Genomic DNA, 26,890 nt, shown 5'->3' on the forward strand with positions numbered 1-26,890 from the left:
ACCTTCTCAAAAGGTTGCCTGCTCAGAAGGGCTGTACCCTCTGTCTGGCGAATGTCACTGTGACACCCCCCCCCCACCTCTATACATTACAATTTAAAAAAAAAAAAAGGTGTCTGCTGCTGGGCATTGGTGGCTCAAGCCTATAATTCTATCTAGCTATTCAGGGTGGTTGAGATCTGAGCATCGAAGTTCAAAGTCAGTGAGACTCTTATCTCCAATTCACCTTCAAAAAGCTGGAAGAGCTAGGGCTTACATGGTAAAGCACTAACCTTGAGCAAAAAAAAAAAACAACTCAGGGACTGCACTCAGACCCTGAGTGCAAGCCCCAGGACCGGAACAACAACCAAAAAAAAGACGCCTGCTTATTCAGTCTTCATACTGAATATCACTGGGGTTTCCCTACAGACCTCACCTCTCTCTTAACAGAGGCACACCCTCTAAACATCAGCTTCTTTTCTGAGAGCCTGTTGCTGTCTGATCTCTTCCCCATCCCAAATCCAGAATGTGGAGTTGTGGACTCCAAGCCCTTGATTCCCTCCCCCTTATTCCTCCATTCTTTTTTTTTTTCTTTTTGCCAGTCCTGGGCTTGAGCTCAGGGCCTGAGCCCTGTCCTTGGACTTTCTCAAGGCTAGAGCTCTACCACTTGAGCCTCAGCACCACTTCCAGCTTTTTTCTACGTATGTGGTACCAAGGAATCGAACCTGGGTCTTCATGTATGCTAGGCAAGCACTCTAACCACTAGGCCAAACTCCCGGCCCTTATTCCTCCATTCTGTAACTGGTTTATGTCATTTTTATTATTAACATAAAATAAAGATAGGATTTCTTGAGCATTTGCTATAAGCCACACCCTGAGCCAAACACTCCACATGTGACACATCATTTATTCTTTATAGCTGCCTCGTTACAGATAAAGACTGATGTTTAGATGTGTGGAGCCAGAATCCAGACTCAGTCATCAGTCAGTCTTCTGTGCCAGATGCTATTCTGTTGTCTTCAGTCACTTCAGTGCCCCTGGGGCCCAGGCAATAGCCATGGCAACTGCTATATAAATAGTTTTAGAGTTTCCAAAGTATTTTCACAGTGGTGACTTGGAATTTGAATGAGTGAACCAGCTGGAAGGTAGGCATGATTGCCCCATGGGGATAGTTTTCGGAAGGAAGGGTTTTACATGTTAAATGGGAGTGGAAGAAAGACTTCTGCCCTCCTCTGGGAATCAGAAGTCTATCTGGAGTCTCAGGGAATGAAGAGAGAGGTAAAGCTGTTGCCCCTACCTAAGAGCAGTTGGCTTAGTTTATCCCCTTACCTGCATGGTTGCAGGTATAATGCAGGACTGGCAGTTTCAGGGTGAGGGTTCCACAAGAGACTAGAGAATTACAGAGAAAATCCATGTGGAATGCACCTTCCCTCCATCCACACCTAAATTATTCTCAGACCATGAGTCTGCATAATCTGATTTCTTTTTGCCAGTCTTAGGGCTTGAACTCAGGGCCTGGGCACTGTCCTTGAGCTTCTTTGTGCTCAAGGCTAATGCTCTTCTTTGTGAGCCACTCCAGCTTTTCCTGTATAGTTTATTAGAGATGTGAGTCTCACGAACTTTTCTGCCTAGGCTGTCTTCTAACCTCAGTCCTCAGCTCTCAGCCCTCTGAGTAGCTAGGATTACAGGTATGAGCCTGTAACACCTGGCTTGATTTCATTTTTAATTTTTTTCAATTCGTTTCACTTTTTTAAATTATCTTTATGAGCCAGGAACATGGTCTAGTGGTAGCGTGCTCACCTACCATGCACGAGGTTCTAGGTTTGATTTTCCAGAACCACATACACAGAAAAAGTTGGAAGTGGTGCTGTGGCTCAAGTGGCAGAGTTGCTGGCCTTGAGCAAAAAGTGTCCAAGGGCAGGCAAAAAAAATTATCCTTACATAATGGTTTCAGTTCAACAAATCAGTTTATAATTGCAATGCATCTTGATCGATATAACCCTTCCATCATTCTCCCCCATCTTTTCCCAACTCCATCCTTATCCTCAAGTTACCTATTCTATTTTCACATATGTACATTGACTGTAATGACTGTATTTGTCCACCTCTCTCTAATCTCTTTCTTTATTTGCCAATCCTGAGGCTTGAACTCAGGGCCTGAGCACTGTCCTTGGGGCTTTCTCAAGGCTGGAGCTCTACCACTTGAGCCACAGCACCACTTCCAGCTTTTTCGATATATATGGTACCGAGGAATTGGAACATGCCAAGCAGGCACTCTACTTCTAGGCCAAACTCCCAGCCCTCTAATTTCTTTCTTTTTTCTAAAGCACAACAGAAGGTAACTTCGGATATTTTTTAGGGGTTAGTACTAGGGATTGAACCTGGGTTCAATATAATGGGGGTTTATTGGTGTAAAGTTGGCTTTGGAAACAGATCAGTGTTTGTGGTTGCTTTCACAAATAAGGTGATGCTTTGTCACCTCATTTTGCCTCTGCCCAAGCTGGGGCTTCCTGCTTACTTTATTTTATGCCCGTGTCATTGGGTCTTTCCCTTTTGCTTCTGCCTCATTCCTTGGGGCATAAAAATCCCTTGGGTAGCAACATCTCCCAAGAAGTGGTTGCCAAGACAACATGTGGGAGGTTTGAGAACATGTGTTTGTGTGTGTGCCCATATGAGTGTCCTGGGACCAATATACGTGGTTTCTTCTTCTGTCAGGAAAGGTAACAGCCACAGGTTTCCTGTTACAGAGACCCTCAAACATGTGGCGGTTCTTGGAGCCCTGCCCTGTGTCCCTTGATCTTTGTGTGTATGTGTGGGCTTGAACTCAGGGCCTGGAACTGTCCCTGAGGTTTTGTTCAAGACTAGAAATCTACCACTTGAGCCACAGCTCCACTTCTGGCTTTTTTGGTGGTTTATTGAAAATAAGAATCTCATAGACTTTTCTGCCTGGGCTGACTTTGAACCTCGATCCTCAGATCTCAACCCCCTGAGTAACTAGGATTACAAGTGTGAGCCATTATCACCTGGCCCTGGTCTGTTCAGTATTTGTGTGTGCTGTTACTGGGGCTTGAATTCAGAGCCTCAAAACTCTCACCTGGCTTTTTTCATTTGGCTTTTTCCACTTAAAGCTAGTACTCTACCACTTGAACCACACTTCCACATTCAACTTTTTTGCTGATAAATTAGAGATAAGAGTCAAACCACAGACTTTTCTGCCTGATCTGGCTTTGAACTTTGATCTCAGATCTCAGCCTCTTGAGTAGCTAGGATTAAAGATGTGAGCTACCAATGCCTGCCTGTCCCTAGTCTTGACACAGGGCTCAGCAGCTAAGGGATACACAGTCCGTGATTACTGAGTAGAGCACAAAGCAGCTAACACTTTCCACAAGCACCATGCCATGTAATAGCTCCTACCCCAGGTGCCTTTCAAGCATTTGAAATACTGTTCCAGGTTGAGATGTACTTTTAAGCATCAAATACATTGCCAGTCTTAGGGCTTGAACTCAGAGCCTGGGCACTGTCCTTGAGTTTCTTTGTGCTCAAAGCTAATGCTCTTCCTTGTGAGCCACTCCAGCCTTTTCTGTATAGTTTATTAGAGATGTGAGTCCCATGAACTTTTCTGCCTAGGCTGTCTTCTAACCTCAGTCCTCAGCTCCCAGGGTTCGCGGGGTGCCGTGGCTCATGCCCATAATTTTAGCTACTCAGCAGGCGGAGATCTGAGGATCGAGGGTCAAAGCCAGCCGGGGCACAAAAGGACCTGAGACTCTTATCTCCAATTAACCTCTAGAAAATGGAAGGGGGCTTGGCTCAAGGGTAGGATGGTAGTCTTGAGCTGAAGGGCTCAGGGACAACGCCAGGCCCAGGGGTAGAGTGATAGCTTTGAGCTGAAGAGCTCAGGGACAGTGCCCAGGCTGAGTTCAAGCCCCATGACTCACACACACACAAAAATGCCAGGGTTCTCTCAAGACATTGGTGGTTCACACCTGTCGCCTATAATCCTAGCTTATTCAGGAGGCTGAGATAAGAGGATTGTAGTTCAAAGCCAGCCTGAGCAGAAAAGTCTGTGAGACTCATCCCTAATTAAGCACCAGAAAACCAGACATGGAGCTGTAGCTCAAAGTAGCAGAGCAGTAGCCTTGAGTGAAAGAGCTCAAGGACAGCACCCAGCCCCATGACTGACAATTAAAAAGAGAGAGAAAGAGAGAAGGGGGGAAGGGGGAGGGAGGGAGGGAGAGAGAGAGAGAGAGAGAGAGAGAAGAAAAAAGAAAAAAAGTCAAATATCTCCTTCAATTTAACTGAGTTCATGTGGAAATAATGTTTTGAGTATATTAGGTTAAAAAATAGCTGAATACAGGTGGCTCAGACCTGTAATCCTCACTACAGTTCTCTCTACTTGGGAGGCTGATATCTGAGGGTTGTGATTCAAAGCCAGCTTGATCAGGAAAGTCCACGAGACTCTCATCTCCAGTTAACCACCAAAAAAGTAGTTAGCCCAGGCTACAGAATGGGATTTTGTTCCAAAAACAAGTTAGATGCCAGTGGTTCATGCCTGTAATCCTTGCCAGACAGGAGGCTGAGCAAGAAAGTCTGTGAGATGCTTATCTCCAGTGAGCCACCAAAAAAGCTAGATGTAGAGCTGTGGTTCAAATGGTGCAGCACTAGCCCTGAGTTCATCCTAGTACTGGCCAAAAAAAAAAAAAGTCAGGAAAGAGATATTTGAAGATTTTTTTTCCCTGCTAGTCTTAGAGCTCATGTAGGTGGCACATCCTTACCCCCACTGTGAAATTTCCAGGAGGAATGCGATTCTCACACCCTGTACTGCCACAGCTAGGACTACGAAAGCATTCTGACATGCTCAGGCTCAAAGTATACATCCCATTGCCTTTTCCCTCACCCCATTTCTCCAGCTTCCCTTGCTCCCAGACAGCCTCCCTCAGGTCCCCAGGAAGCCCTGCTTAGCTGTTCCCTCACTCACCCACCATTACATCGATCCATTCCTAGGGACCGAGAGACTGGTCAGGGCCAGCCCTGTACTGGAGACGGGAAAGCAGGCACCTGGATGAGCCCTGGGGCCCAAAGACAACTTGGAGAACAGGACAGGATCGGTTATTCCAGCTCTGCGGGCAGGCACCTGTGAGAGGTGAGGGCAGAACTCACTCTTCTGATAGACTCCGAGTCTACTTTGGGCCCTTGACATTACCCCCTGGGTGCCTCTGGTCTTCCCAGCATCTCTGGGCACAGACTGGCCCTTAAGCCTCTCTGACCAGATGGCCGGAGCTCTAAGGACACCATCCCAGTGCTCACAGAGACAATCAACCAGAGATGATGGAGGATCTATCATGATGGTAGCGTATGTATCCCTAAATACTGCCCAGACAGCCCTGCATCCCAGGGCAGGCAGGGTGATACAGGGAGATGCTTCTCCTGCTTGAGAGGTCCCAGGTGTTTCTGAGGCCCCAGCTGACAAGGTGGGCAGCTGCTCAACATCCAACCACAGGAGGGGCCAGGACAGGATCTAGATTCCCCGCCTTCTGAGCCCAGGGCCATGACTAGCTCATCTAAAAGCCTTCGGACGTCCAAAGATAAATGAGGGCATCCTGTGTGGGCCCCATAGGATTGAGAAAGTATAGGAGCTAGGTATGGGCTCAGAACAATCTCCCATCATCCACTGTGCTCACAGCTCCTTTAAGGCTTTGTCACATCCCAGCCTGATTGGAATCATCATTCCGTGTTACAGCTAAGGAAAGTAGGTCTTGCTTGAAGCTATGAAGCCAGGAAGGGCGGCCCTGGACTCTGTGTCATGATGTAGGACTTGGCACTGATCATATTGGAACAAGCAGACCTATAGGCCAACTAGAAGCTTTAGCAGAGGTCTAAGCAGGAGATGACAATAACTAGGCATGTCCCAGTTGTCCCTGTAGTTAGAATTCTGGGAGGAAAGGGTGATAGGCGCATTCCTGTTGCTCAATATTGGGGGAAGGAGAATGGCACATACTGGATACTTACATTATGATGGACTGGGCCAGGATTAGGTGGGTAGGAGTAAAGTGGGTCAGCCCACTCAGAAACAGCCCCTAGAAAGGCTGAGGGACCAGACTTCTCCCAGCTTAACGTCAGTGGCAGACTTTAGGCTGAGAAGCAACTAGGCAGATTAAGAGTTTCCAGAAGGTTCCTCCAGGAGTAGCCATATATCACTGTGGCTGACAGGCCTCCTGTTTGCCCACACCAGGAGCTGTGGGGATGGCACACCTGCTAGGCAGCCAGGCCTGCATTGACAGTCTGCGCAAGGACCTCACTGACCTGCAGGGCGCCATTGTGGATGTATTCTCCCGAGCCGGGCCCGTGCGATTCCCTTCCTGGAAGTTCCCTGACCGTGTGGCCTGTGATCTGGATATGGTGGCCCTCCTGGAGCATTATGATCACGTGCCGAGTGACCCTGAGTTCACACAGCTGTCCCATGCGGTGCTGCTGGAGCTGGTCATTGACAGGTGAGGGCCTTGATACTGCCCCATGTCCCTCAGAGCAGTAGCAGCTGCAAACGACTTTCTACAACTGGTGGCAAATGAACTATGTACCTGTCAGAGGCCCTCAGAGTGACCCACTTTTTTTTTTCCCAATCCTAGAGCTGAACTTGGGGCAGGGCGCTATCTCTGAGCTTTTTTCTTTCTTTCTTTCTTTCTTTCTTTCTTTCTTTCTTTCTTTCTTTCTTTCTTTCTTCCTTCCTTCCTTCCTTCCTTCCTTCCTTCCTTCCTCCCTTCCTTTCTTTCTTTTTTTTTTTGCCAGTCCTGGGGCCTGAACTCGGGGCCTGAGCACTCTCCTTGAGCTTTTTGTTTTTTTCAGTGCTAGTGCTCCACCACTTGAGCCACACCACTGCTTCCAGCTTTTCTATGTATGTGGTACCGAGAAATTTAACCCTGGTCTCCATGCATGCTAGGCAAGCACTGTAACCACTAGGCAAAACTCCCAGCTCCGTAGCTTTTTTTGTTCAAGGTCAGCACTTTACTACTTTTTTTGTAGCTCTACTTCTGGCTTTTTGGTATTTTATTGGAGATGAGAGTCTCACAGAAGCCTGAGGCTGGTGACTCACACCTGTCATCCTAGCTACTTAGGAAGCTGAGATCTGAGGATCAGGGTTCAAAGCCAGCCCAGAGAGGAAAAGTCTGTGAGACTTAATCTGCAATTAACCATCAGAAAACTGGAAGTGGAGCTGTGGTTCAAAGTGGTAGAGCTCTAACCTTGAGCAAAAGAGCTCAAGGATAGTTCCTAGACCCTGAGTTCAATTCGTCTGCTCCCCCCCCCCCCCCCCCCCCCCGCCAAAAAAAAGTCTCACAGACTTTCCGATCCGGACTGGCTTTGAATTATAATCCTTGGATCTCAGCCTCCTCAGTGGCTAGGATTATAAGAGTGAGCTACCCAGTGTGACCCTGTTGTCCTGTGTACCACTGGCCCATCCATCTCAGGGAGTGGCAGCCTGCCCCTGGGTTGTCCCCGCTGTACTATGTCAGAGCCATCAGAGCTGCTGCTCAGAATTTCCATCCCAGCCTCTTTTTCCTGATGTCTTGTGCACTGGTTTGTTTCCCTGGCATCACAAGGCCAGGCATGGGATGTGTTTTTCTAGCTCTTGGTCCTGCTGGAAAAAGGCTGCAGCCCAATCACTTGTATGAAAGTTAACATGGCCATCAGACTTCCTCTCCTACCTCACTACTTTCAGAACCCACTGGATCCAAACCCCCAGACCCTTCTGGGGACCCTAGAGGTCAGGACCTTGGCTCTGGCCCATAGTGTGGCATTTTGAGGAGCTCAGCTCATGTCAGGATGGGATTGAAGCAGAGGGTACAGACAGCACTGCCTATTCTACCACGAAGGTCTGTTTGTCCATCTCAGATGAAAACAGATTGCTCTGCCAAGCTCTCCATTTCCCAGGATTGTTATCCACAGGGCCCCAAGAGGAAGGCACCTTCTCCCCAGAGCCCCAGGGAGGGTTAGAATTACCACCACCTACTGTACAACCAGGTAAGGACATTAAAAAAAAGATAAGGCCTTGTATCACATCTTCTTTGAAAACAACTTTCCCTCCGGCACATGCAAACTTATCCTATCCCTTTTCTTTAAGGTAAGTCTTTGCCTCTTTTTTTTTAATATTTTATTAACATTGATTTTTACATCATATTTCAAATGTCATGTTTAACAAACAAGTATTCAAGAAGGGATTCTGTATATACAATCACTGGAACATAGATTTTAAAACATAATTAAAATTAAGCTGAGGGTTTCTATGTCATAGATACCTATCAATGTATATAATATAACATTATGTCTATAGAGTATATATCCCGTCATATATTTTTATGTCTATGTAGTTACGTTTATATCTCCAAGATCATGTCCATAACCTTTTAGGTACCCAAATATTGAGTCATCGCTCTTGTACTGTTTGGATCTAATATCCACATATTAAGGATACCATGTGCCTTTTGTTGCTTTGGTCTTGATTTATCTCACTCAACATGATTCGCTCTAATTTCATCCACTTCCTATCTTGTCTGTTGGCTATGTAGAATTCCATTGTGTGTGTGTGTGTGTGTGTGTGTGTGTGTGTGTGTATCACATTTTTTTGTATCCATTCATCTGCAATAGGGCATCTGGGTTGTTTCCATCACTTGGCTATTGTGAATACTGCAGAGATGAACATGGCTGAGCAGGAGTCCTTATCATATCCTGGGTTATGATGCTCATGATAGATGCCCAGGAGTGGTATGTCTCTGCCTCTGCTTTTAAAAACATTATTGTTGGGGCCCAGAGTTTGGCCTAGAGGTAGAATGCTTGCCTAGCATGCACAAAGACCTGGGTTCGATTCCTTGGTACCACATATACACACACACACACACATACACACACACACACACACACACACACATATATATATATATATACACATATATATATGGTCAAAATTGATGCTGTAGTTCAAGTAGTAGCCTTGAGAAAGTCCAAGGACAATGCTCAGGCCCTGAGTTCAAGCCCCAGGACTGGCAAAAAAATTATATATATACATATATGTACATATATATCAAGTGTATATATATATATAATGTGTGTATGTATATATATATATATATATATATATATATATATATATGTGAGACAGAGATAACAATTACCTGAGTCAGGTAATGAGCACATTTCCTTTCCTAAGGTGTCTCTTCTTCCCTCACTCTCTTCATCTCTACTTTTGAAATTAGAAGTTAGCATGGAGACCCAGCTGTTCTCATCCCAAGTCTCTTGTGATAGAAGCCTTCTCTGTCCTGTTCACCCTGTAACCTTGGGGCTCTTTGTCCCCTTGGGGGTGGGGGGTGGGATCTTAGTCTTATTGTCTGCAAAGGAGAAGGCAGTGGGCCATCAGATGTCAGATAGCTGCTCACCCAGAACTTTCCAAGCCCGATGATGAATCTGAGTGCCAGTGGTTTACGACTGCAGTTGCTCAGGTGGCTGAGATCTGAGGATGGCAGTTCAAATCCAGCCAAGGCAAGAAAGCCCAAGAGACTCGTATCTCAATAAGCTGGAAGTGTGGCTATGGTTCAAAGCACTAGCCTTGAGCAAAGGAGCTCTGAGACAGCGCCCAGGCCCTGATTTCAAGTCCATGACCACCACCACCACCACCACCACCAACAACAACAACAAAAGATGATGAGCCCTGGGTCACCTCCTCTGTCTCACTGGCCTAGTGGGAGATGCCAGGCTGAAGTACCACTACCCAAGAGGTCCGCTAGAGGGCATCTTGGAGGAAGTGGTCTCTGGGATGTGTTAAGCTGCCTTGGACTCTCTAAGTCCCTTATGCTTGGACAGGGTCTCCCTCTTTTCCTCTTCCTTTCTCCCCCTTCACCTTTCCCTTCTTGCCTCCCACACTCTTCTCCAATAGTACTTGAGTTTTAAACTCAAGACCTTTCTTGTGCTAAGCAGACACTCTGGTGCCATGCCCCTAACATTCCTGACCCTGAGGCCACCAGATATATAATATGAGTGCCCTTTACCTCCATGGGGTCTCTGCCCACAGGCTGCTCCTGCTGCTTCAGAGCTGTGCCAGCTACCTGGAAAGCCTTGGCTTGGAGCAGACCATACCTCCTGCCCGGGCTGCAGGACCGTGTATGTCAGTGGGGCTCACAGTGCGGCGCTTCTGGAATATCCTGTTAAAACTAGGCATGCTTTACCAGCAGGTGGCCCCTCAGGTGAGTTATCCCAGCCCCACTCCTGATTACACTCACTCCTTACCCCAGCTCCAGCTTCTTTGCACCCCCATATATGCACCACATCCTTTACTGGCTCCCTCTTGCCACAGGAAGCTGTAGTGGTGCTGTGGCTCTAGCCTGGAGCAAAAAGAGCTCAGGGACAGGCCCTGAGTTTAACCTTCCCCCCTCCCACAAAAAAAAGTCCAGTAACTAGATTGACTCATGAGGGAAGAGGGCTCCTCTGATTTGTGTCAGGGTCACCTCAACCATATGAGTGTCTGAGCATTCGACAAGGTGGTCACCAAGATTCCCAAGAAACTGACCCGTCCCTCTTGTTTGTTTTCCATTTTTTCTTTTCTCCTGACTCCAGAAAAGAGCAAATCAACGAGACACCCCTATGGGCAAGCCTACAGCCAAGCCCATGGCCAAGGGCGAGCTAGCCAGGAGTCCTGAGTCTATGACTGCCAAGTTCATCAAGCCTCCCTCCCAAGTGCCAGGCTTGCCATCGACCTGCCAGGGACTGCAGAACCTCCCTAGCAAAGTCTCCCTGAAATGTCCTGCCGGGACCCAGAACACCAAGAGTGTCCACTCCCAGACCGTTGAGACAGCCCTCGTGCCCTGCGATGCGTGTACCAGTGTTCAGGGTAGCCTGCAGGAGGTAGGCAAGGTGCTCATCAGCCTGTGTCAGAGTCAAAACTTGCCCTCATCCTTGGGCCATTTTCAGCAGCTGGTGCAGGACAGCATGGGGCTCAGGCCACTGCCAGCTGCCACCATAGGCCACTGGGCTACAGAGCAGAGCAAGGACCTGACACGCCTCAGTAAGCACATGGGGGCCCTGATGCAGCTTATTGGGCCCCTCAGGGCCAAGCTGGAGGAGGCCGAGGGACAGAAGGATGGACTAAGGAAACAGCTGAGCAAGCTGGAGCAGGCCTTGGAGCAGGAGCAGGGTGAGCGGAAGCATCAGGCAGAGGAGGCAGAGCAGCGCCTGGCCAAGTGGGAGTGCAGCCGGCAGCAGCTTTTGTCAGGTTTGTGCACAGAGCCAGACCCTTGGAGCCCAAGGGATCTGCTACAGCCTTGGTGTGGGTGTGCCCCAATATAGACCCCAAGACGAGGTTCTGTGTATGTGTGTGCCAGTACTGGGACTTGAACTCAAGGCCTGAACACTCTCACTTAACCTTTTCATGCAAGGTTAGTATTTCACCGCTCTACTTCCAATGCTTTTGTGGCTAATTGGAGATAAATATCTCACAGACTTTCTTACCCAAGGCTGGCTTTGACTCACAATCTTTCTCTCTCAGTCTCCAAAGTAGCTAGGATTACAGGAGTGAGACACCAAGATCAAGCTGAGACAGGGTTGGAGTACTAGTAGTTTAGCCAGAAGAACTCTGGTTTGGGAAACTGGTAAGTAGGGAAGAAAAGCATCCAAGAAGGGTGCATCCATTCATCTGAAGCCACTGAGTAACTGCAGCTCAGTCCTGGAAAACACCAGCAAACAGCTGTAACACTGTGCCCATCAGAAAGGGAAGGAAAGCCAGATGCCAGTGGCTCATGCCTATAATCATAGCTACCCAGAAGCTAAGATCTGGAGGATCACAGTTCAAAGTCAGCCTAGGCAAAAAAAGTCCTTGAGACTCTTACCTCTAAAACAATCAGCAACTAGGCTGACAGAATAGTTCAGGTAATAGAGCACAGTTGAGCAAGCAAGCTGAGAGAGTGCAAGACCCTGAGTTCAAACTCTGGTATTGGCAAGAAAGAAAAAGAAAGAAAGAGGGAGTATATGAAAAAAAGAAAGAAGGAGAGAGGGAGGGATGGAGGGAGTAAGCTGGGATATTAATTCACTCCTGGCTGTCATTGAGGGTCACTTGCAGATAGCTCATTCCCCTGCCACCTCACCCCAGCACAGCTTGTCATCACTGGAAGTCACAGCAATGGGCTTGCTGTTACTGTAGGCGAGCCACTGTCCTTTCTGAGCTTCACTGTTGCTCCGTGGAAGACACCAAGTCCATGTGTACACATGTAGCCACCAGCCCAATCAGAAGCCAACCCAGGACCCAGACCTTCTGACTTCTTCTTGAGGTTACCCCCCCTGCCCCTTAGGGTGGTCCCACTACACTGTATGTGGCACCACTGCCTTCTTGCTGTGGGGATACACTGGGCAGGAGGAATTAAGAGACCCTCTGAAGGACCTTCTCTCTCCCCTGCCATAGAAACAAATGATCTAAAGATGAAGGTGGTGGCTCTGGAGGTGGAGCTGAAGCAGAAGCAGGAGACCATGCAGGCAATGGGTAAGAGGGCATGCCGTGTGGGGGGAAGGAAATGGGGACAAAAGCATAAGAAGGGATATCAATGTATGAGAATTAATGCACCTTCTATCTAGCAAATATAACTGTAACCCCTCTATATATTAAAATAAAAAATTATTTAAAAAGTAAATAAAATAAAAGAGGGCATGCCGTGCACCCCAGGCACATCTCCATCCGCATTACAGCTGGGTGAGCGGCCTCCAATTCCATCCCCTGAGCTTCCAGGACAAAGAGAAAGGGAGCTTTAGGGCTGGGAGTGTGGCCTAGTGGTAGAGTGCTTGCCTAGCATGCATGAAAACCTGGGTTCAATTCCTTGGTACCACATACATAGAAAAAAGCTAGAAGTGGTGCTGAAGCTCAAATGGCCTTGAGAAAATCCAAGGACAGTGCTCAGGCCCTGAGTTCAAGCCCCAGGACAAGAGAGAAAGAGGGGGTAAAGAGGGAAAGAGAGAGAGAGAGAGCACGAGAGCGCTTTAGGACATCAGGCCTGGCCCTGCTGGGCAATGAATGACCCCACAAATGGATAGCACCTCTTGTTGTCTAGACCCACTTCGGGGTCCAGAGCCTCACACTGTAGCTGAGAACATGAATGTGATCTCCCCCTCCCCTGGATCCATCCAGGGACAGGGCACCCTGGGACCCCCTTCCCAACCCTCTGTTGTCCATTCCCTCCATCCTGCAGAGGAAAAGGCCCAGCAGCTACAGGAGGAAGGTGAGCGCAGGGCGGCCGCCGAGAAGCAGGTGAAGCAGCTGGAGGAGCAGGTGCAGTTGCTGGCTGGGCGTCTGGATGGGGCCAACCAACAGATTTGCTGGGCCAGCACAGAGCTGGACAAGGAGAAAGCCCGCGTGGACAGCATGGTCCGCCACCAGGAGGTGAGGCCCATGGCCCAGGCTCTGGACTTAAGGCTGGAAGCTTTCTCATTCTCACTCCCTGTCACAATAGTGCAAGGTTGTCAGTATTTGTGTCATCCCCATTTTATGGGTGGGAAAATGGAGGCACAGTGAGGTTAAAGAAGTTGCCCAGGCCACATAGTGAACAAGAGTGGGGGTCAGGACTCAGCAGACAAGCATTGGTTCTCTGTCTGTCTGTCTGTCTGTCTGTCTCTTTTTGTACCATTCCTGGGGCTAGGCCTGGGTGCTGTCCCCGAGCCTTGTTGCACTAAAGGCTCTACCATTGAGCTCTATCACTTGAGCCACAGCACCACTTCTGTCTTAAAAAAAACATTCCAGGCCTTTTTTCATACATTAGCTTGTTTAATCTTTGCCTTCTTTTTTTTTTTTTGCCAGTCCTGGGCTTTAAGCTCAGGGCCTGAGCACTGTCCTTGGATTATTCTCAAGGCTAGAGCTCTACCACTTGAGCCTCAGCACCACTTCCGGCTTTTTTCTATGTATGTGGTACCGAGGAATCGAACCCAGGTCTTCGTGCATGTTAGGCAAGCACTTTAACCACTAGGCCAAACTCCCGGCCTCTTTGCCTTCTTTTTTAAAATTATTATTCTTATTTTTGCCAGTCCTAGGGCTTAAACTCAGGGCCTAGGCACTGTTCTTGGGCTTTCTCAAGGCTAGCACTCTACCACTTGAGTCATAGCACCACTTCCAGCTTTTTCTGTGTTACTGTGGTACCAAGGAATCAAACCCAGGGCTGCATGCATGCTAAGCAATCACTGTACCAGTAGGCTATGCTCCTGGCCCACTTCTGGATTTTTCTTTTTTCTTTTTGTCAGTCGTGGAGCTTGGACTCTGGGCCTAGGCGCTGTTCCTGAGCTCTTCAGCTCAATGCTACAGCCTTAACCCTTGAACCACAGCTCCACTTTCGGTTTTCTAGCGGTTAATTGAAGATAAGAGTCTCACGGTCTTTAGTGCCTTGGCTGGCTTTGAACTGCCATCCTCAGATCTCAGCCTCCTGAGTAGCTAGGATTATAGGTGTGAGCCACCGTGCTCAGCCTACTGCACCCAGCCTTCTGGATTTTTTTTTCCAGTCCTGGGGCTTGAACTCAGGACCTAAGCACTGTCCTTGGGCTTTCTCAAGGCTAGAGCTCTACCACTTGAGCCACAGCACCACTTCTGGATTTTTTCTACATATATGACACCAAGGAATCGAACCTGGGTCTTTGTGCATGCTGGGTAAGCACTCTACCGCTAGGCTAAACTCCCAGCCTGTGGCTAAACTCCCGGCCCTGGATTTTTCTAAGTAGTTTGTTGTAGATAAGTTCCATGAACTTTTCTGCCTGGACTGGCTTCAAATTGTGATTCTCAGATCTTAGCCTCCATACTAGCTAGGATGACAGGTGTGAGCCACCGGCACCCAGCGTCACCATTGGTTCTTCCTACTTTACCCTCATCTGGAAATGTTGGTGGGCCACTAGAAACCTTTAAGAAGGAACAAAGCCTATTTTCTAGAATCCTCTTCTAGTGGGAACTGTGGGTGTCTGACTAGAAATAAGTAGGGTATAGATTCTGCTAACTTGGGGATGGCTGGCCTTCACCAGGCTGGATGTCCATTTACCCGCTGTCTGCCCTTTGCCCTCTGCCCTGCCTGCATGTCCATAGTCATGTGTCTGTACACAGATGTGGCACAAGGGGAGAGCTTGGAGGGTCCCGGATACAGTAGATTTGATAGTCCCCTGTGGCTGACCTTACGCTTTCCCCATCAACCCCCGTTCCCATAGTCCCTGCAGGCCAAACAGCGCACCCTGCTGCAGCAACTGGACAGTCTGGACCAGGAGCGTGAGGAGCTACAGGGCAGTCTAGATGATGCTGAGGTCCAGCGGGCCCAGATGGAGGAGCAGCTGCAGAGCCTACAGAGTGACCGGGAGCAGGACCAGTGCCAACTCCAAGCCCAGCAGGTGCAAGTGGGCCAGGAGAGGGCAGGGCAGCACCCCTCCTTTTCACTAGAGGTCCCCTGTCCCAAGGGAACCAAGACCCATCCTAAGAGCCAAGTGTGAGCCTCTCATTACCCGCCTCCCTACTCCCCCAGGAATTGCTGCAGAGCCTGCAGCGGGAGAAGCAGGACCTAGAGCAGGTGACCACAGACCTGCAGCTGAATCTCTCAGAGATGCAACGGGAGCTGGAGGCCCTGAAGGAGCGGGAGCGGCTGCTGGTGGCCTTCCCTGACTTGCACAGGCCTGTAGAGGACCAGATCCAAAGTAAGGGCTCGGGGTGCTGCCTAGGGCATGCTGGGGTCCACAGCAGGCATGCTGAGACCCACAGTGGGCACACTTGGGCTCCTTCAACTCCCTATCCCACAGTGACAGGCATGCAATAGCAATGAGGGAAGAGAAGACAGCAGGCACCCCTACTGAACGTCCAACACTTGTGCTCTTACGTTGTCAGTCCTTTTGAGGGGAGGCAGGGAACCAGAAGTCCAAAGGTGACATAACTGCCCATGCCCCATGTCAGCCCTTTCTGGATTTCCTCCACCTCTCCTTTCCACCCCACGAGGCCAGGTCCGAATGTACAGCACCCAGCCATCCAGCATGTTAGACCCAGAGTCAGTAGTACTAGGTACCCACACTGGCACAAGATTAGATGGCAGGCAACTTGGATTCTCCTGCCATCTAAGTTTGTGGCAGTATAGGTACCATAGGTTCTGCTGCTCTGGGACAAGTCCCTTCCTAGAGCTGTTGGGAAGGGACAGCTGGTCATATGAAGTCACCATTCCTGACCACTAATTATTGGGTCTGTCTGTTGCTCACAACTTCCCCTAAAGTGGGTAGCATTCATGTTTTTATAAACCAAGAATTAGAACTGGCAGCTACTTGCCCCACTTATAGAGTCAAAGTGTATACCATAACCATGGCCACGATCCTGCTGATTTCCTGGGCGCAGTCCTGGGGCTGAGATTCCCTCTTTAATCTACCAAATCTTCTGTGAGTTCTAGGGCGCACCCAGCTCTCACATTCTATAATCCTGAATCACCCTTACAGTGGGTGGGAGACAAGGGAAGGGAAACAAGGCCTCAGAAGAAGGAAAATGTGCTGGGAGGCCCACTGTATGTAGCCCTCTCCTCCGAGTTCCTGTCCCCACCAGGCACATGAAGCAGACCCAGATGTTGTGTCCCTGCAGGTTCTGGCAATGTCACAGAAGATATGGAGAGGCAAGTGCAAGCCAATAGCATCCGCATCCAGGTCCTGCAGGAGGAGAATGGGCGGCTCCAGTCAATGCTGTCCAAAATCCATGAAGTGGCCCAGCAGGGGGCTCTCAAGGTGAGCCCAAGAGCATAGGCCTTAGGGACTTGAAGGAGGCTCCTACCCAGACGTCTTCAGCCTCTACCCTGGGAGGCTGTCAGGAGCCTGCTGGGTGACCTGTGAGTGCAGGCTAAGCTTTAAAGCGATGGATACAGAGCCAAAACCTTTCCATTCAAATCCCCCTGTACCCTACTTCAAGTGAACCAAGATTCTTGGCAGAGGCTCCTTTCACGTATATTCTGCCACCCCCGCCCTACCCCCGCCCTGCTAGGATACCCTCTGGGAGTGGGACTCCCAGGCCCTTCTGAGCTTGACTCTCCTCTCGGCAGCTGGTCCCTCAGGACAAACTCTGGTCGCATCCTAGCAAGGACACTCAGAGAGTGGCTCCTTCGGCCCAGGCCCAGTGCGTATCCCCGAGGTGAGTGAGGCTGTGCTAGAGGTGGGCTACACAGGGCTGGCATGGCCCCCTCACCTCACAGGACATCTTGGGATCCTGTCATCCTGCAGGTCATTGGGCAGGCGGCACTCCCCTGGCACCAGGGCAAGCAGCAGAGGCAGGACCCCGCCAAGACATCCTCAAGCATTCTCACCTCAGCAGCCTTCCAACTGGCCCAACAAGTCCTCCCTGGAGGGTGTCACCCACTCAGGCATCTGTACCCAGAACCCCATTAGGGCCCTGTCCAGGTTCAGGAGGAAACTCTCACCCAGCAGGGACCAGGCCAACTCCACACAGCAGCCCCAGGAGCGGCCCCAGTAAGTCGGCAACTCTGAATGGAATAAAGCTATAGCCATCTGCCCACAACCATCTTGGCTGGGAAGAGTCTTTCTGTCCCTGTGGGCCTCGCCACAAAAGCCGTCAGCCCAGAGACCTGGCAGTATGGGCCCTCAGGGTGGGGGCTTCCTGCCACCCTCCTGATGACACTGTGAGAAGAGAGCATATGGGGGAAGAAGGAAGCTTCTGGCACCTCAGCCAGGTGAATGACAGGCTTCCATCCCACAGCAAAAGGGTGAAGGGGCAACCCTGGGCCCCCCACTAAGAGCGCTAAAAGTGGGACTGGGCAGAGGAAGGGTGATGAGGACATGAGGCAAGCGAGGAGTGAGAGGCCAGGATACTGGCCCTGCCCTCACCACCACAGGCCGGGGACAGCCATGCCTTCAGCCCCTCACCCTGGCTTTGGACATTTAAGGACTCCAGAACTAGGCATCTTTATTTCACTGAGAAACTCTTCACCTTTAGGAACTAGTGAGTCACAAAACATTTTACATTCAAGTCCTGGAGGTAAGAGCTCCACAAAGCCACTGAAGACCTTGCCAGGCTTGATCAGAGCCCATTGAATCCAGGATGCCATAGGCAAGGCACTGTGCCACCGGCCATACTGGTCACACACTAAGTCACGTGAGACCCTCCCTGAGGGCTTCTTAGGGTGCCTGTAGCAGGCTTCTGAGGCCTTCTCTCTTGCTCAGGAAGACATCAGGTTGCCCTAGCTACAGAGAAGGGAGCAGAGGGGCATGGGTACAGCTGAATTAGCACTCAGGTCTCCCCAGCTTCTGGCTTCTGGTTCTGAGGAGCAGGGCAGAGTGGGGGGAAATCAGAGGATGGCTAGCCAACCTCACAGGGAAGAGCTAGTTCTAGCTCCCCAAGAGGAAATCTGGCTCAAGCCTGCGGCGGAGGGAGGGGGGAGTGCCTCTCAGCGTCCACCCATTTATTGGCTCTCAGATCAGAAATCCAGGCTCTGTGTCCCTTTGTGACCATGCCCACTGTTGAAGGTATTGCCTTGGGTGGGCTCCTTCCATAGGGCTCGGTGGAAGAAGCCCCTTCTAAGATCATTCGGTTGTTGGCCACCTACCCTGCCTGTGCTTCCACCCACCACCGTCACCACCTTCAGGTCAGTAGCAGAGAACCTCTGCAGTGATGCTCCTGAAGACTGATTCCCTCTTCTACCAGGCCATGCCTTTTTGGATAATTTCCCCAGCTTTTATTTTTTTCCTTTTTCTCACCCCCCCACCCCAACCCACTCCACCTTTCTGTTTCTGTGTGTGATGTTGTCTCACAGGGACTTTCCTGCCCAGGCTGGCTTTGAACCATGATCCTCAAATCCTCTTGAGTAGCTAGGATGATAGCCATGAGCTAACAGCATCTGGCTCTTTCGTGTGTATGTGTATCAGTCATGGGTCTTGAAGTCAGAGTCTGGGTGCTGTCCCTGAGCTTTTTGCTCAAAGCTAGTGCTCTACCACTTAGAGCCATGGTACCACTTGTTGTTTTCTGGTGATTAATTGGAAGTGAGAGTCTCACAAACTTTCCTGTCCAGGCTTTTCTGAACCGCAATCCTTATATCTCAGCCTCCTCAGTAGATAGGATTCTAGGCATGAGCCACCAGAACTAGGCTTTTCTTTTCTTTTTTCTTTTGTACCCAAGTTTGAATGCAAAGCGTGTACTTGCTCAGCAGGTACTCTACCTGTTGAACCACATTCTTAGCCCTTTTGCCTTATTTATTTATTTATTTGGATAGGGTCTGATATTTTTGCCTGAGGTGGACCTCAACTAATGGTCCTCAGACCTCTGACTGCTGTATTAGCTGGGACCACAGGTGTATACCACCATGCTCACATTTTGCCCACTGGCACTGCATCACCATTGAGTCTGTACTTCTTGAATATCTGGGATTACAGGCATGAGCCATGCTACCTGGTCTTGACCATGTTAAGGTCAACTGTTCATATATCATAACCTATTCATGGAAGTAAACTCTTGTGTCACAGCTGCAGAGATTATACAGCCATGAGCTTGTCAAGGGGGGATCTTGGGAGCCATTAGAAGCCCCATCTACCCAGCAGAGCCCAAAGTGACAAACTTAATCATACAAATTTTACATATTATGTTAAAATATATCCATGTTTATTTTACTATTAAAACTTCCCTACCCAACTTTAAAAACAGAAAAACAAACAATGGATGCCCTTAGAAGATGCACCACATTTTTTCCTGTGGCTTCAAGTATCCTGATCAGCAACACAGAGCCCACCAAAGTCAGGACTGGGTGGTTTCTAAGGCCTCTGGTTCCAGCCAGGCCTGGAAAGGGAGACCAGCTGGACAGGCAGCCTGACCCACAGCTCCCAGTGCAAGGGGCAGCAGAGGAGTCTCACTTTAACCTTACAACTTTGGCCAGGCCGTGTTGTGAAGATGAGGCTGGGGGGCCTCAGGTGAGACAAAGTTTTCCTCATATCTCCTCCCCTTCCCTGCCTAATAAATAAGCATAAAATCTGGCCAGGATGCCCTGAGAGCGCCTAACTCTGGAGACAGCTAATGGCCCACGTTCTCCATCCCCATGGTCCTGGTCGTTGCCTGGATAGAAGGCAGACCCAGAAAAGATGAGACAGAAAGGCCCGGGAGAGCTCCCTTCCTTGCCTGGTAGGTCCAGCTGTGCGTTCTCCATGAGTCCGTCCCTTCTTCCCCTCTAGGGCAAGATGGGGCCAGCATCCCTCCTCCGCACAGGGCTGACTGTGTTGTCCATCCCACCATCGCTTCCCAGGAGCCCAGGCTGAGGGCCAGGGTGCAGCTGGGAACAGTCCATCCACACATGCCAGCTAGTCCTCGGAGTAGCGGTTCCCTGCAGGGGAGGAGAGAGGCGACAGGTGAGAGTGGGGCGGGGGAAGGGGGCAGCCCAGTGCTCCACTCCCAGTGCTCACCCAGCACATTGAACTTGCACAATGGGCAGGTCTGTTGCAACATGAGCCAGGGATCCACACAGTCTCGGTGGAATTCGTGCTTACAGGGCAGTACCCGGAGCCACTGCAGGGCAGAGAGGAGGAGCTCAGAGCACAGTGATCTAGAACCAGCCCTCCCCACCCCCATTCTGCTCTTTACCTCCTTAGGGTATTCCAAGTGCCACAGGCCATCCAGTGGCCTAGACGCTCACCTGCTTATTGCAAAAATAGTCCAGGCACACGGCGCAGGTCTCAGTGCCTGGCTCCGTGAGGCCCTGTGCTGCCCTGCTCAGACGGCAGCGCCGGGTCTTGAGGGACGCCAGTCTTTGTACCACGCGGCGCTTGAACAGGTCCACCTATGGGAAGGAGGTGGCCACTGTCTTGCAAGCCCAAGGGCTGAGGGCACTGGGGTTCCCTCGGGTTTGGCTCCCCCTTACCTGGCTGCCTGGTTCTTGCTGGTTCTGCCTTGATGCCTGCCGCTGGGCCTGGACCACAAGGCCTGTGCACAGGAGCATGGCCACCAGCAGGATGGCATTCCACAGCTGCTGCAAGGGCTTCTGGGAAGGAAGGAAGGTGTCACCTCCTCCCTCGGGAACATCGGCTGCTGTCCTGCCCAGCTGCCTTGAGCTTCATGCCAACTCACTTTCCTCCTGGACTGCTTTCTCAGGCCTCTACTCAGGCTGAGTTCATATGAGAAACCCGAGGGCCCAGCCTTGGGGCTCTGCTCCCCCGGGAGCTTCGTCCCGAGTCCACTCCTCCCCCCATTTCCCACATAGCGAGGAAGCTCTCACCTGCAAACATGACCACTGCTTCTGTGTGTGTGTGTGTGCGTGCACATGCACACGCATGCACACCTTTGGCTTGAACCCAAAGCCTTGAACATGCTAAGCAGTCACTCTACCACTATTTTATTTATTTATTGTTGTCAGTCCTGGTGCTTGAGCTCTTCAGCTCAAGGTTAACGCTCTACCACTTGAGCCACAGGACCACTTCCCGTTTTCTGGTGGTTAACTGGAGATGAGTCTCATGGACTTTCATGCCCTGGCTCGTTTTCAACTGTGGCCTCCTGAGTGGCCAGGATTACAGGTGTGAGTCACCAGCACCCAGCCCACTATTTTAGTTTCTTTTTTGATTGGTTGTAGGCCTTGGACTCTGGGCCTGGGCACTGTCCCTGAGCTCTTCAGCTCTGGGCTAGCACTCTACTACTTGAGCCACAGCATTACTTCTTTTTTATGGCTGGGATTACAGGTGTGCTCCCTCACACCTGGCCTTCTGCCTGTCTCTTTTTTCATTGATTGTTCCTCCAACATCGGTGTCCATCCACACCCTATTCCCTGACTTGGGAAGTCTCTTCATCCACTGCTTAGCTAGTGTCTTTGGACCCCTCCTGACCACGACTCCTATTTTGCCTTTCCCAGCCCAGCCTCATGCCTACTGTTGCTAGTGGTGGTTCCCAAGCTCCCCCTGGGCACATCTGAGGTAGCTCCGGTGCCTCTATCACTATGGAAGGAATGAGTGTAGAAACACTACCGAGAGACCACTACAGAACCACTGAGGGCTGGCAACATGGTTCCGTGGGAGGAATACCCTGAGTTCAAGCCTCAATAAATACCAAATGAAAAAAATCTGTGCCGGGCACTGGTGGCTCACCCCTGTAATCCTACCTACCCAGGAGGCTGAGATCTGAGGATCATGATTCAAAGCCAGCCTGGACACGAAAGTCCTTGAGACTCCTATCTCCAGTTAACCCGCCAGAAAACTGGAAGTGGTGCTGTGGCTCAAGGGGTAGGGCAGTAGCCTTGAGCTGAAGAACACAGGCCTTGACCTAGCCTGGCTGTTCACTGGCCAGTGAGCTTGGAGTGGATGGCACACAGGGTCTCCCACACAGGGGCACTAGTCCCACATTCCCTTCAAAGCTTTGCGGGCAGCTCTCTGGCCTCAGCTTCAGATCACCCCACACACAACAGAGAAGAGGCGGAAATGATGTGATGGACATTTTGGGGCAGAAGAGATGCAGCTGTGGATTCCCAGAGGCACCAAACAACTGGCTCAGGAGGGTGACGGGGCCATGGGGTCGAGCCTAAGGTCCCAATGAGCATCAGGTTCGCCCCATGAGATGCCCACCCCTGCCCCCATAGCTCATCTAGCATAGGGTCATGGCTGTTTTGATTTTTCCTCAGTACACACCAGACCCACCTGGAGATTGCACAGTTCCACGCCTCTGTCCTAGGCTGCCCTCTCTCCTGAGCTCTAACCTTCCAACCTCTCACCAATACCATTCCTGCCCACAGATCTGTGTGGCCCAGCCATGGGGGAGATATGCCATGTTCCCAAATGAGGAACATGAAACAAAAGAAGCTGAACAGTTGGCCTAAGGTTGCTCAGCTAAGGGTACAGAGCCAGGATTTGAACTTGTCAATCAGAAGTCATGCCATAGCCTGTTGTCAGCTGACATCGGCTGGAGGCTGCACACATCAGCAGGCCAGGGTATGCCTGTTCCTGCACACACCTCAGCTGGAGAAATTCTGCGAATGGAGTTAATATCAAACCCTGATAGAAAGCACTATCCAAGCACAGATGAACCATAGTTCTGGACACTGGAGACAAAAACCATATTTCTAACATACCTGGGGTGTACTGTCCTCATAACTTTGTGAAAGGCCTGACCTAGCACTGTGACCAAGTTGGGGGGAGACCCTGACGAGAGAGTCAAGGGTGTCAACCACGGCAGTGTGCCCAGGGGGTACACTGTGAGCCTGGGACATATGGAAACAGAGTATGGGTAGATGACTAGAGCCAAGCATGGACCTAGCACCAAAAATAAAACTGGGGGTGGGGGCTGGAGCAGGGCCTCTAATTTCAGCACATGAGAAGCAAAGGCAAAAGAATCACAGGGTCAAGAGCAGCCTGTGCTGCACAGTAAGTTTGAAGACAGTCTGGGCTACATAGTAAGACCCTGTCTCCTACAACTAAACCAGCAGGTGTAGTAGCTTAAGCTTGTAATCCCAGGCACTTGTAAAGACTGAGGATCAAGGTTTGAGGTCAGACCAGGTAAAAAGAAGAGCCTGAGACTCCAACCAATGGTGGCTACATGCATCTACCATCCCCAGTGATACACTGGCTGCTAGTAGCTCCCTATAATCCTAGCTACTCGGAAGGCTGAGATCTCTGGATTGTGGTTCAAAGCCATCCTGGACAGGTAAATACAAGACATTCTTCTCTCCAGTTAACTCTCAAAAATGCTGGAAGAAGAGGTATGGCTCAAGTGGTAAAGCACCGGCCAGAAGTAAAAAGGTAGGCAAGGGTAGGAAGTTGGCACATACACACACACAAAAGAGAAACCTGTGCTGAGGGAGGGCTGTGAGGGTCTGAATATTATTGTGCGGGCAAAAGGGAGCCAAAGGACAAGTGAACAGAACAAATTCAAGACAACAGCAGCCAGGGGTGACTTGCCCATGACCTTGAGCAAGAGTTATGCTAAGTTCTCCTGTCTAGCACGGAAGAGCTATTCTCATTGCCAGCTTTGCAAGACAAGTCACCTGTTGTGGCCTCCCCCAAGGCTCCTTTCCTGGGACCCCCATACAATTCCCCTGGGACCCACCTGTTCCTGGGCACTGCTGCCTCCCAGGCATATCAAGTCCTGCCAGCCTCCGTAGCCATCTTTGGAGAGGCCACAGGTAGTCCACAGGGTCAGTTTCCACTCGATGTTTGCTGACAGGGACTCTCCGCTTGTCACCTCAGCAGTAGCCTGGGTCCTCCTGAGAAAGAAAAAGAGGGGCCATTGAGGAGAGGCCCAGACTCATCCATCCATGCCTACAGCCAGTAACTCCCAATATACCATCCCCGGAGATCTTCATCTTGGGCTCCGGGCCTTTCCCTGGCTGTTGGTTTTTCCAGTGCTCACCCAACCTTATCAGTGAGGTGTTATTCAGCTCCCCCTTGGCAGGAGCCAGTTCTCTCTGCATGCAGGGCTACCTCCTCCAGGTCTGGCACTTCTTTCTCACCCTTCCCCCACTTTTCAGCCTGGCAGAGGACCATCTTAAGGAGACTAGGCCCTGCTCCTGATGCCCCTGAGCTCATGGGAACACCAGAGACGCTCAGCCCCTCCCAGGCTCCCAGGTCTCTTCCCTCCTTTGGTGGCCTGGCTCCAAACTCACTTCAACAGTGCCTCCAACAGCCTGGTGACATTGGAAGAATAATGGAGGACAATCACGGGCCTGAGCAGAAGCTGGGATATGTCCAGCTGCAGGGGACAGGGAGGTCAGCAGGCCTTGGTCTTCTCTTCCTTGGCCCGCTCACCCTCATAGCCTGTTTTTTGGTTTACCTCTCGGACGACATTGTGGTTCAGGATGAGGAGAAGCAGGGCAGAGGCTCCCAGGAAGAGAGCACGTCGCATCTATGGAAGGACAGAAGGCAGAAGGCTAGCCCCTACCCTGTCACTCACTTGTCACTCCTCTTCCTGCCACGCCCCCCCACACACACCAGATGCCCTGGCTCCTGGCTCTAGGACAAACATTTCAAGTATCCACAATCCCCTTTAAGTCAAGGGCAGAAATTCCCCATAGCTGTTGTCCTGAAGCACCCAAACTTGCCAGTGTGCTCTCTGCTCCTAGCAAGACTGTCCTCCCACGAGTCTCATCACATACTCCAAACGCAATCTCTGGCCTCCCCAGCTTTGACACCATATGGCTTTGGGTTTACAAACTGGCGTGGCTGAGAGTTCCTTGGGGATCACCTGGTGGCCGGGCTCCATAGCAGATGCAGTGAGACCCTTTCTACCGGCTCCCCGCTCCCACAACTTCCCCTGCACCTGCTGGACCAGGGCCTTGGGATAGGCTTGCAGGCCTCTCCCCTGGTTCTCCTTGTGGAAGGGAGCCGCCTGCTCCTTGCCCACATAAGCCACTGCGATCCAGTCTTCTCCAGGCACCTCTGGCTCGGCGTCCACGACGTCCACCTGTTAAGGGCAGCGCGGTGAGCGGAGGGAGGCGGCACCGGGAGAAGTAGAGTCCCGGTTGGTTAACGTGATGCAAGATCAGGGTCTGGGACTTCAGAGGAGGGCTTGTGGGCCTGGGACTGGGGGGCCCGGGCCGGGGAGGGCTCGCCGGGCTGGCAGGGCCTGGTCGGGGAGCAGGCAGGTCTTGGGTGCGGGGTCCGCGGCGGGGTGTCGGGGGCGGGCTTGGGCTAGGCGGCACTCACCAGCAGCAGGCGGCCGCCCAGCGGGGCCGCCGGGTCAGCCTCGGGCCCGATCCTGATGCCCTCTAGGACCAGGTCCTGTCGCGGCAGCCTCACGTCCACTCGCACCGCGCGGGCTCCGCCCCGCCCCGCCCGGGCCTCCGGCTCGCTGCCGTCCGCCGCGGCCCCGGGCCCCGCCAGGCCCAGCCACAGCGGCAGCAGCGGCAACAACAGCAACAGCGGTGATGGGGACGGCGGAGGAGGCGGCGGAGGCGACCTCAGCCCGTGGCGAGCGGCGGGGCCCATCGCCAGAGTCCGCGAGCCGGTGAGACCCGGGGATCCAGGGTCCCGGGCGCCGGGACCGCAGAGGGAACGAAGCCGCGGCCGGACGGGGCGGGGCTTCTGGAGGGGCGGGGCCGCGGGCCGGACGGGGCGGGGCGTCTGGAGAAGGCGTGGTCTTTGGCGGGGCGGGGCGTCTGGGGAGGCGGGGCGGGCTCTCAGAGTGGGCTGCGCCCGCCCCCTGGTGGCCGCGGAAACCCAGGCTCTGAACCCGGGAGATGGAAGAGGGCGGAGCGCGGGTCGGTGTGCAAAGAGAGAGATCAGAGAGGGGAGGCGCTTGCTGGCGGTGACATTGTCAGGTGGCTGAGCGGGACACTGGAGAGACCGGCACGGAGAGCGTTGCAAGGGGGCGACCTGAGAAGACATCATTAGATTCCGAGACCGGGCTTCTGTGTCGGGGCCTCAACCCACCGAGTGATGAGGCCCTGCTGTCAAGACCCGGCTTCCCCTGGCCTCCAGAGACTAACGAGGGATGCAGATGGGGAGATTAAGGCACGATCCGCAGGGGGGGGGCAGGAAGGGGAGTGGGCAGGGTGGCACTGGACAAAGCAGGCTCGTCCTTAGTGGGACAAGAGGTTGGATCGCTTTACTGATCTGGGGGATGGGCTTGATAAGAAACCAGGAAGCTGGGAGTTTGGCCTAGTGGTAGAGTTCTTGCTTAGCATACACAAAGACCCTGCTGCGATTCCTTAGAAACGCATACATAGAAAAGGCTAGAAGTGGTGCTGTGGCCCAAGTGGTAGAGCCCCAATCTTGAAAAAGCTCAAGGACAGTGCCCAGACCCTGAGTTTAAGCCCTGGGACGGGGGGGAGGGGGTGTAGGGGGGGGAGACCAAGTGCCAGTGGCTCAGGCCTGGAATCCTAGCCACTCAAGAGACTTTCCTGAACAGGAAAGTCTCCAGAACTACTCAGGAAATACACACACACACACACACACACACACACACACACCCCACACACAGGGACTGATGCTGTGGCTCAAG

At 51.5% G+C, this 26,890-nt stretch overlaps 2 protein-coding genes across 6 annotated transcripts; one reads left to right on the plus strand and one right to left on the minus strand.

Moving 5' to 3' along the window:
- Window positions 1–4,981: 4,981 nt before the first annotated feature.
- On the plus strand, window positions 4,982–17,494 carry Ccdc157 (coiled-coil domain containing 157). Its single transcript, XM_090320456.1, has 11 exons — window positions 4,982–5,116; window positions 6,206–6,464; window positions 10,031–10,202; window positions 10,573–11,227; window positions 12,410–12,487; window positions 13,188–13,378; window positions 15,175–15,351; window positions 15,483–15,651; window positions 16,571–16,710; window positions 17,022–17,110; window positions 17,200–17,494. Exons 2-11 carry the CDS (start codon window positions 6,217–6,219, stop codon window positions 17,447–17,449), a joined length of 2,169 nt encoding a protein of 722 aa, XP_090176582.1. The 5' UTR covers window positions 4,982–5,116; window positions 6,206–6,216; the 3' UTR covers window positions 17,450–17,494.
- A 2,083-nt stretch (window positions 17,495–19,577) lies between these two features.
- Window positions 19,578–25,933, minus strand: Rnf215 (ring finger protein 215). 5 transcript variants are annotated; one of them, XM_090320461.1, is made up of 9 exons: window positions 25,594–25,933; window positions 25,208–25,351; window positions 24,722–24,793; window positions 24,555–24,640; window positions 23,999–24,155; window positions 20,835–20,954; window positions 20,610–20,753; window positions 20,380–20,482; window positions 20,185–20,300 (listed from the first exon to the last, which is right to left on the minus strand). In XM_090320461.1, exons 1-9 carry the CDS (start codon window positions 25,873–25,875, stop codon window positions 20,278–20,280), a joined length of 1,131 nt encoding a protein of 376 aa, XP_090176587.1. In that variant the 5' UTR covers window positions 25,876–25,933; the 3' UTR covers window positions 20,185–20,277. The 5 variants fall into 5 exon arrangements, with proteins under 5 accessions (XP_090176586.1, XP_090176584.1, XP_090176583.1 ...); XM_090320459.1 differs by having other exon boundaries at window positions 25,133–25,351; XM_090320460.1 differs by lacking the exon at window positions 20,380–20,482 and having other exon boundaries at window positions 19,578–20,300.
- Between the last annotated feature and the right edge of the window lie 957 nt (window positions 25,934–26,890).

This window comes from Megascapheus bottae, chromosome 28 (genome assembly GCF_031878675.1).
Source record: "Megascapheus bottae isolate mThoBot1 chromosome 28, mThoBot2.hap1, whole genome shotgun sequence".
Classification (NCBI taxonomy): domain Eukaryota; kingdom Metazoa; phylum Chordata; class Mammalia; order Rodentia; family Geomyidae; genus Megascapheus; species Megascapheus bottae.

Coding starts and splice junctions, on each gene's coding strand:
- Ccdc157 (XM_090320456.1), top strand. CDS start 6,217: ATGGCACACCTGCTAGGCAGCCAGGCCTGCATTGACAGTCTGCGCAAG. Junction 12,488..13,187: donor GGAGACCATGCAGGCAATGG/GTAAGAGGGCAT, acceptor TCCATCCTGCAG/AGGAAAAGGCCCAGCAGCTA. Junction 17,111..17,199: donor GCCCAGTGCGTATCCCCGAG/GTGAGTGAGGCT, acceptor GTCATCCTGCAG/GTCATTGGGCAGGCGGCACT.
- Rnf215 (XM_090320457.1), bottom strand. CDS start 25,875: ATGGGCCCCGCCGCTCGCCACGGGCTGAGGTCGCCTCCGCCGCCTCCT. Junction 24,156..24,554: donor CTGTTGGAGGCACTGTTGAA/GTGAGTTTGGAG, acceptor TTTCTTTCTCAG/GAGGACCCAGGCTACTGCTG. Junction 20,955..23,998: donor GCAGCAGTGCCCAGGAACAG/GTGGGTCCCAGG, acceptor CTTCCTTCCCAG/AAGCCCTTGCAGCAGCTGTG.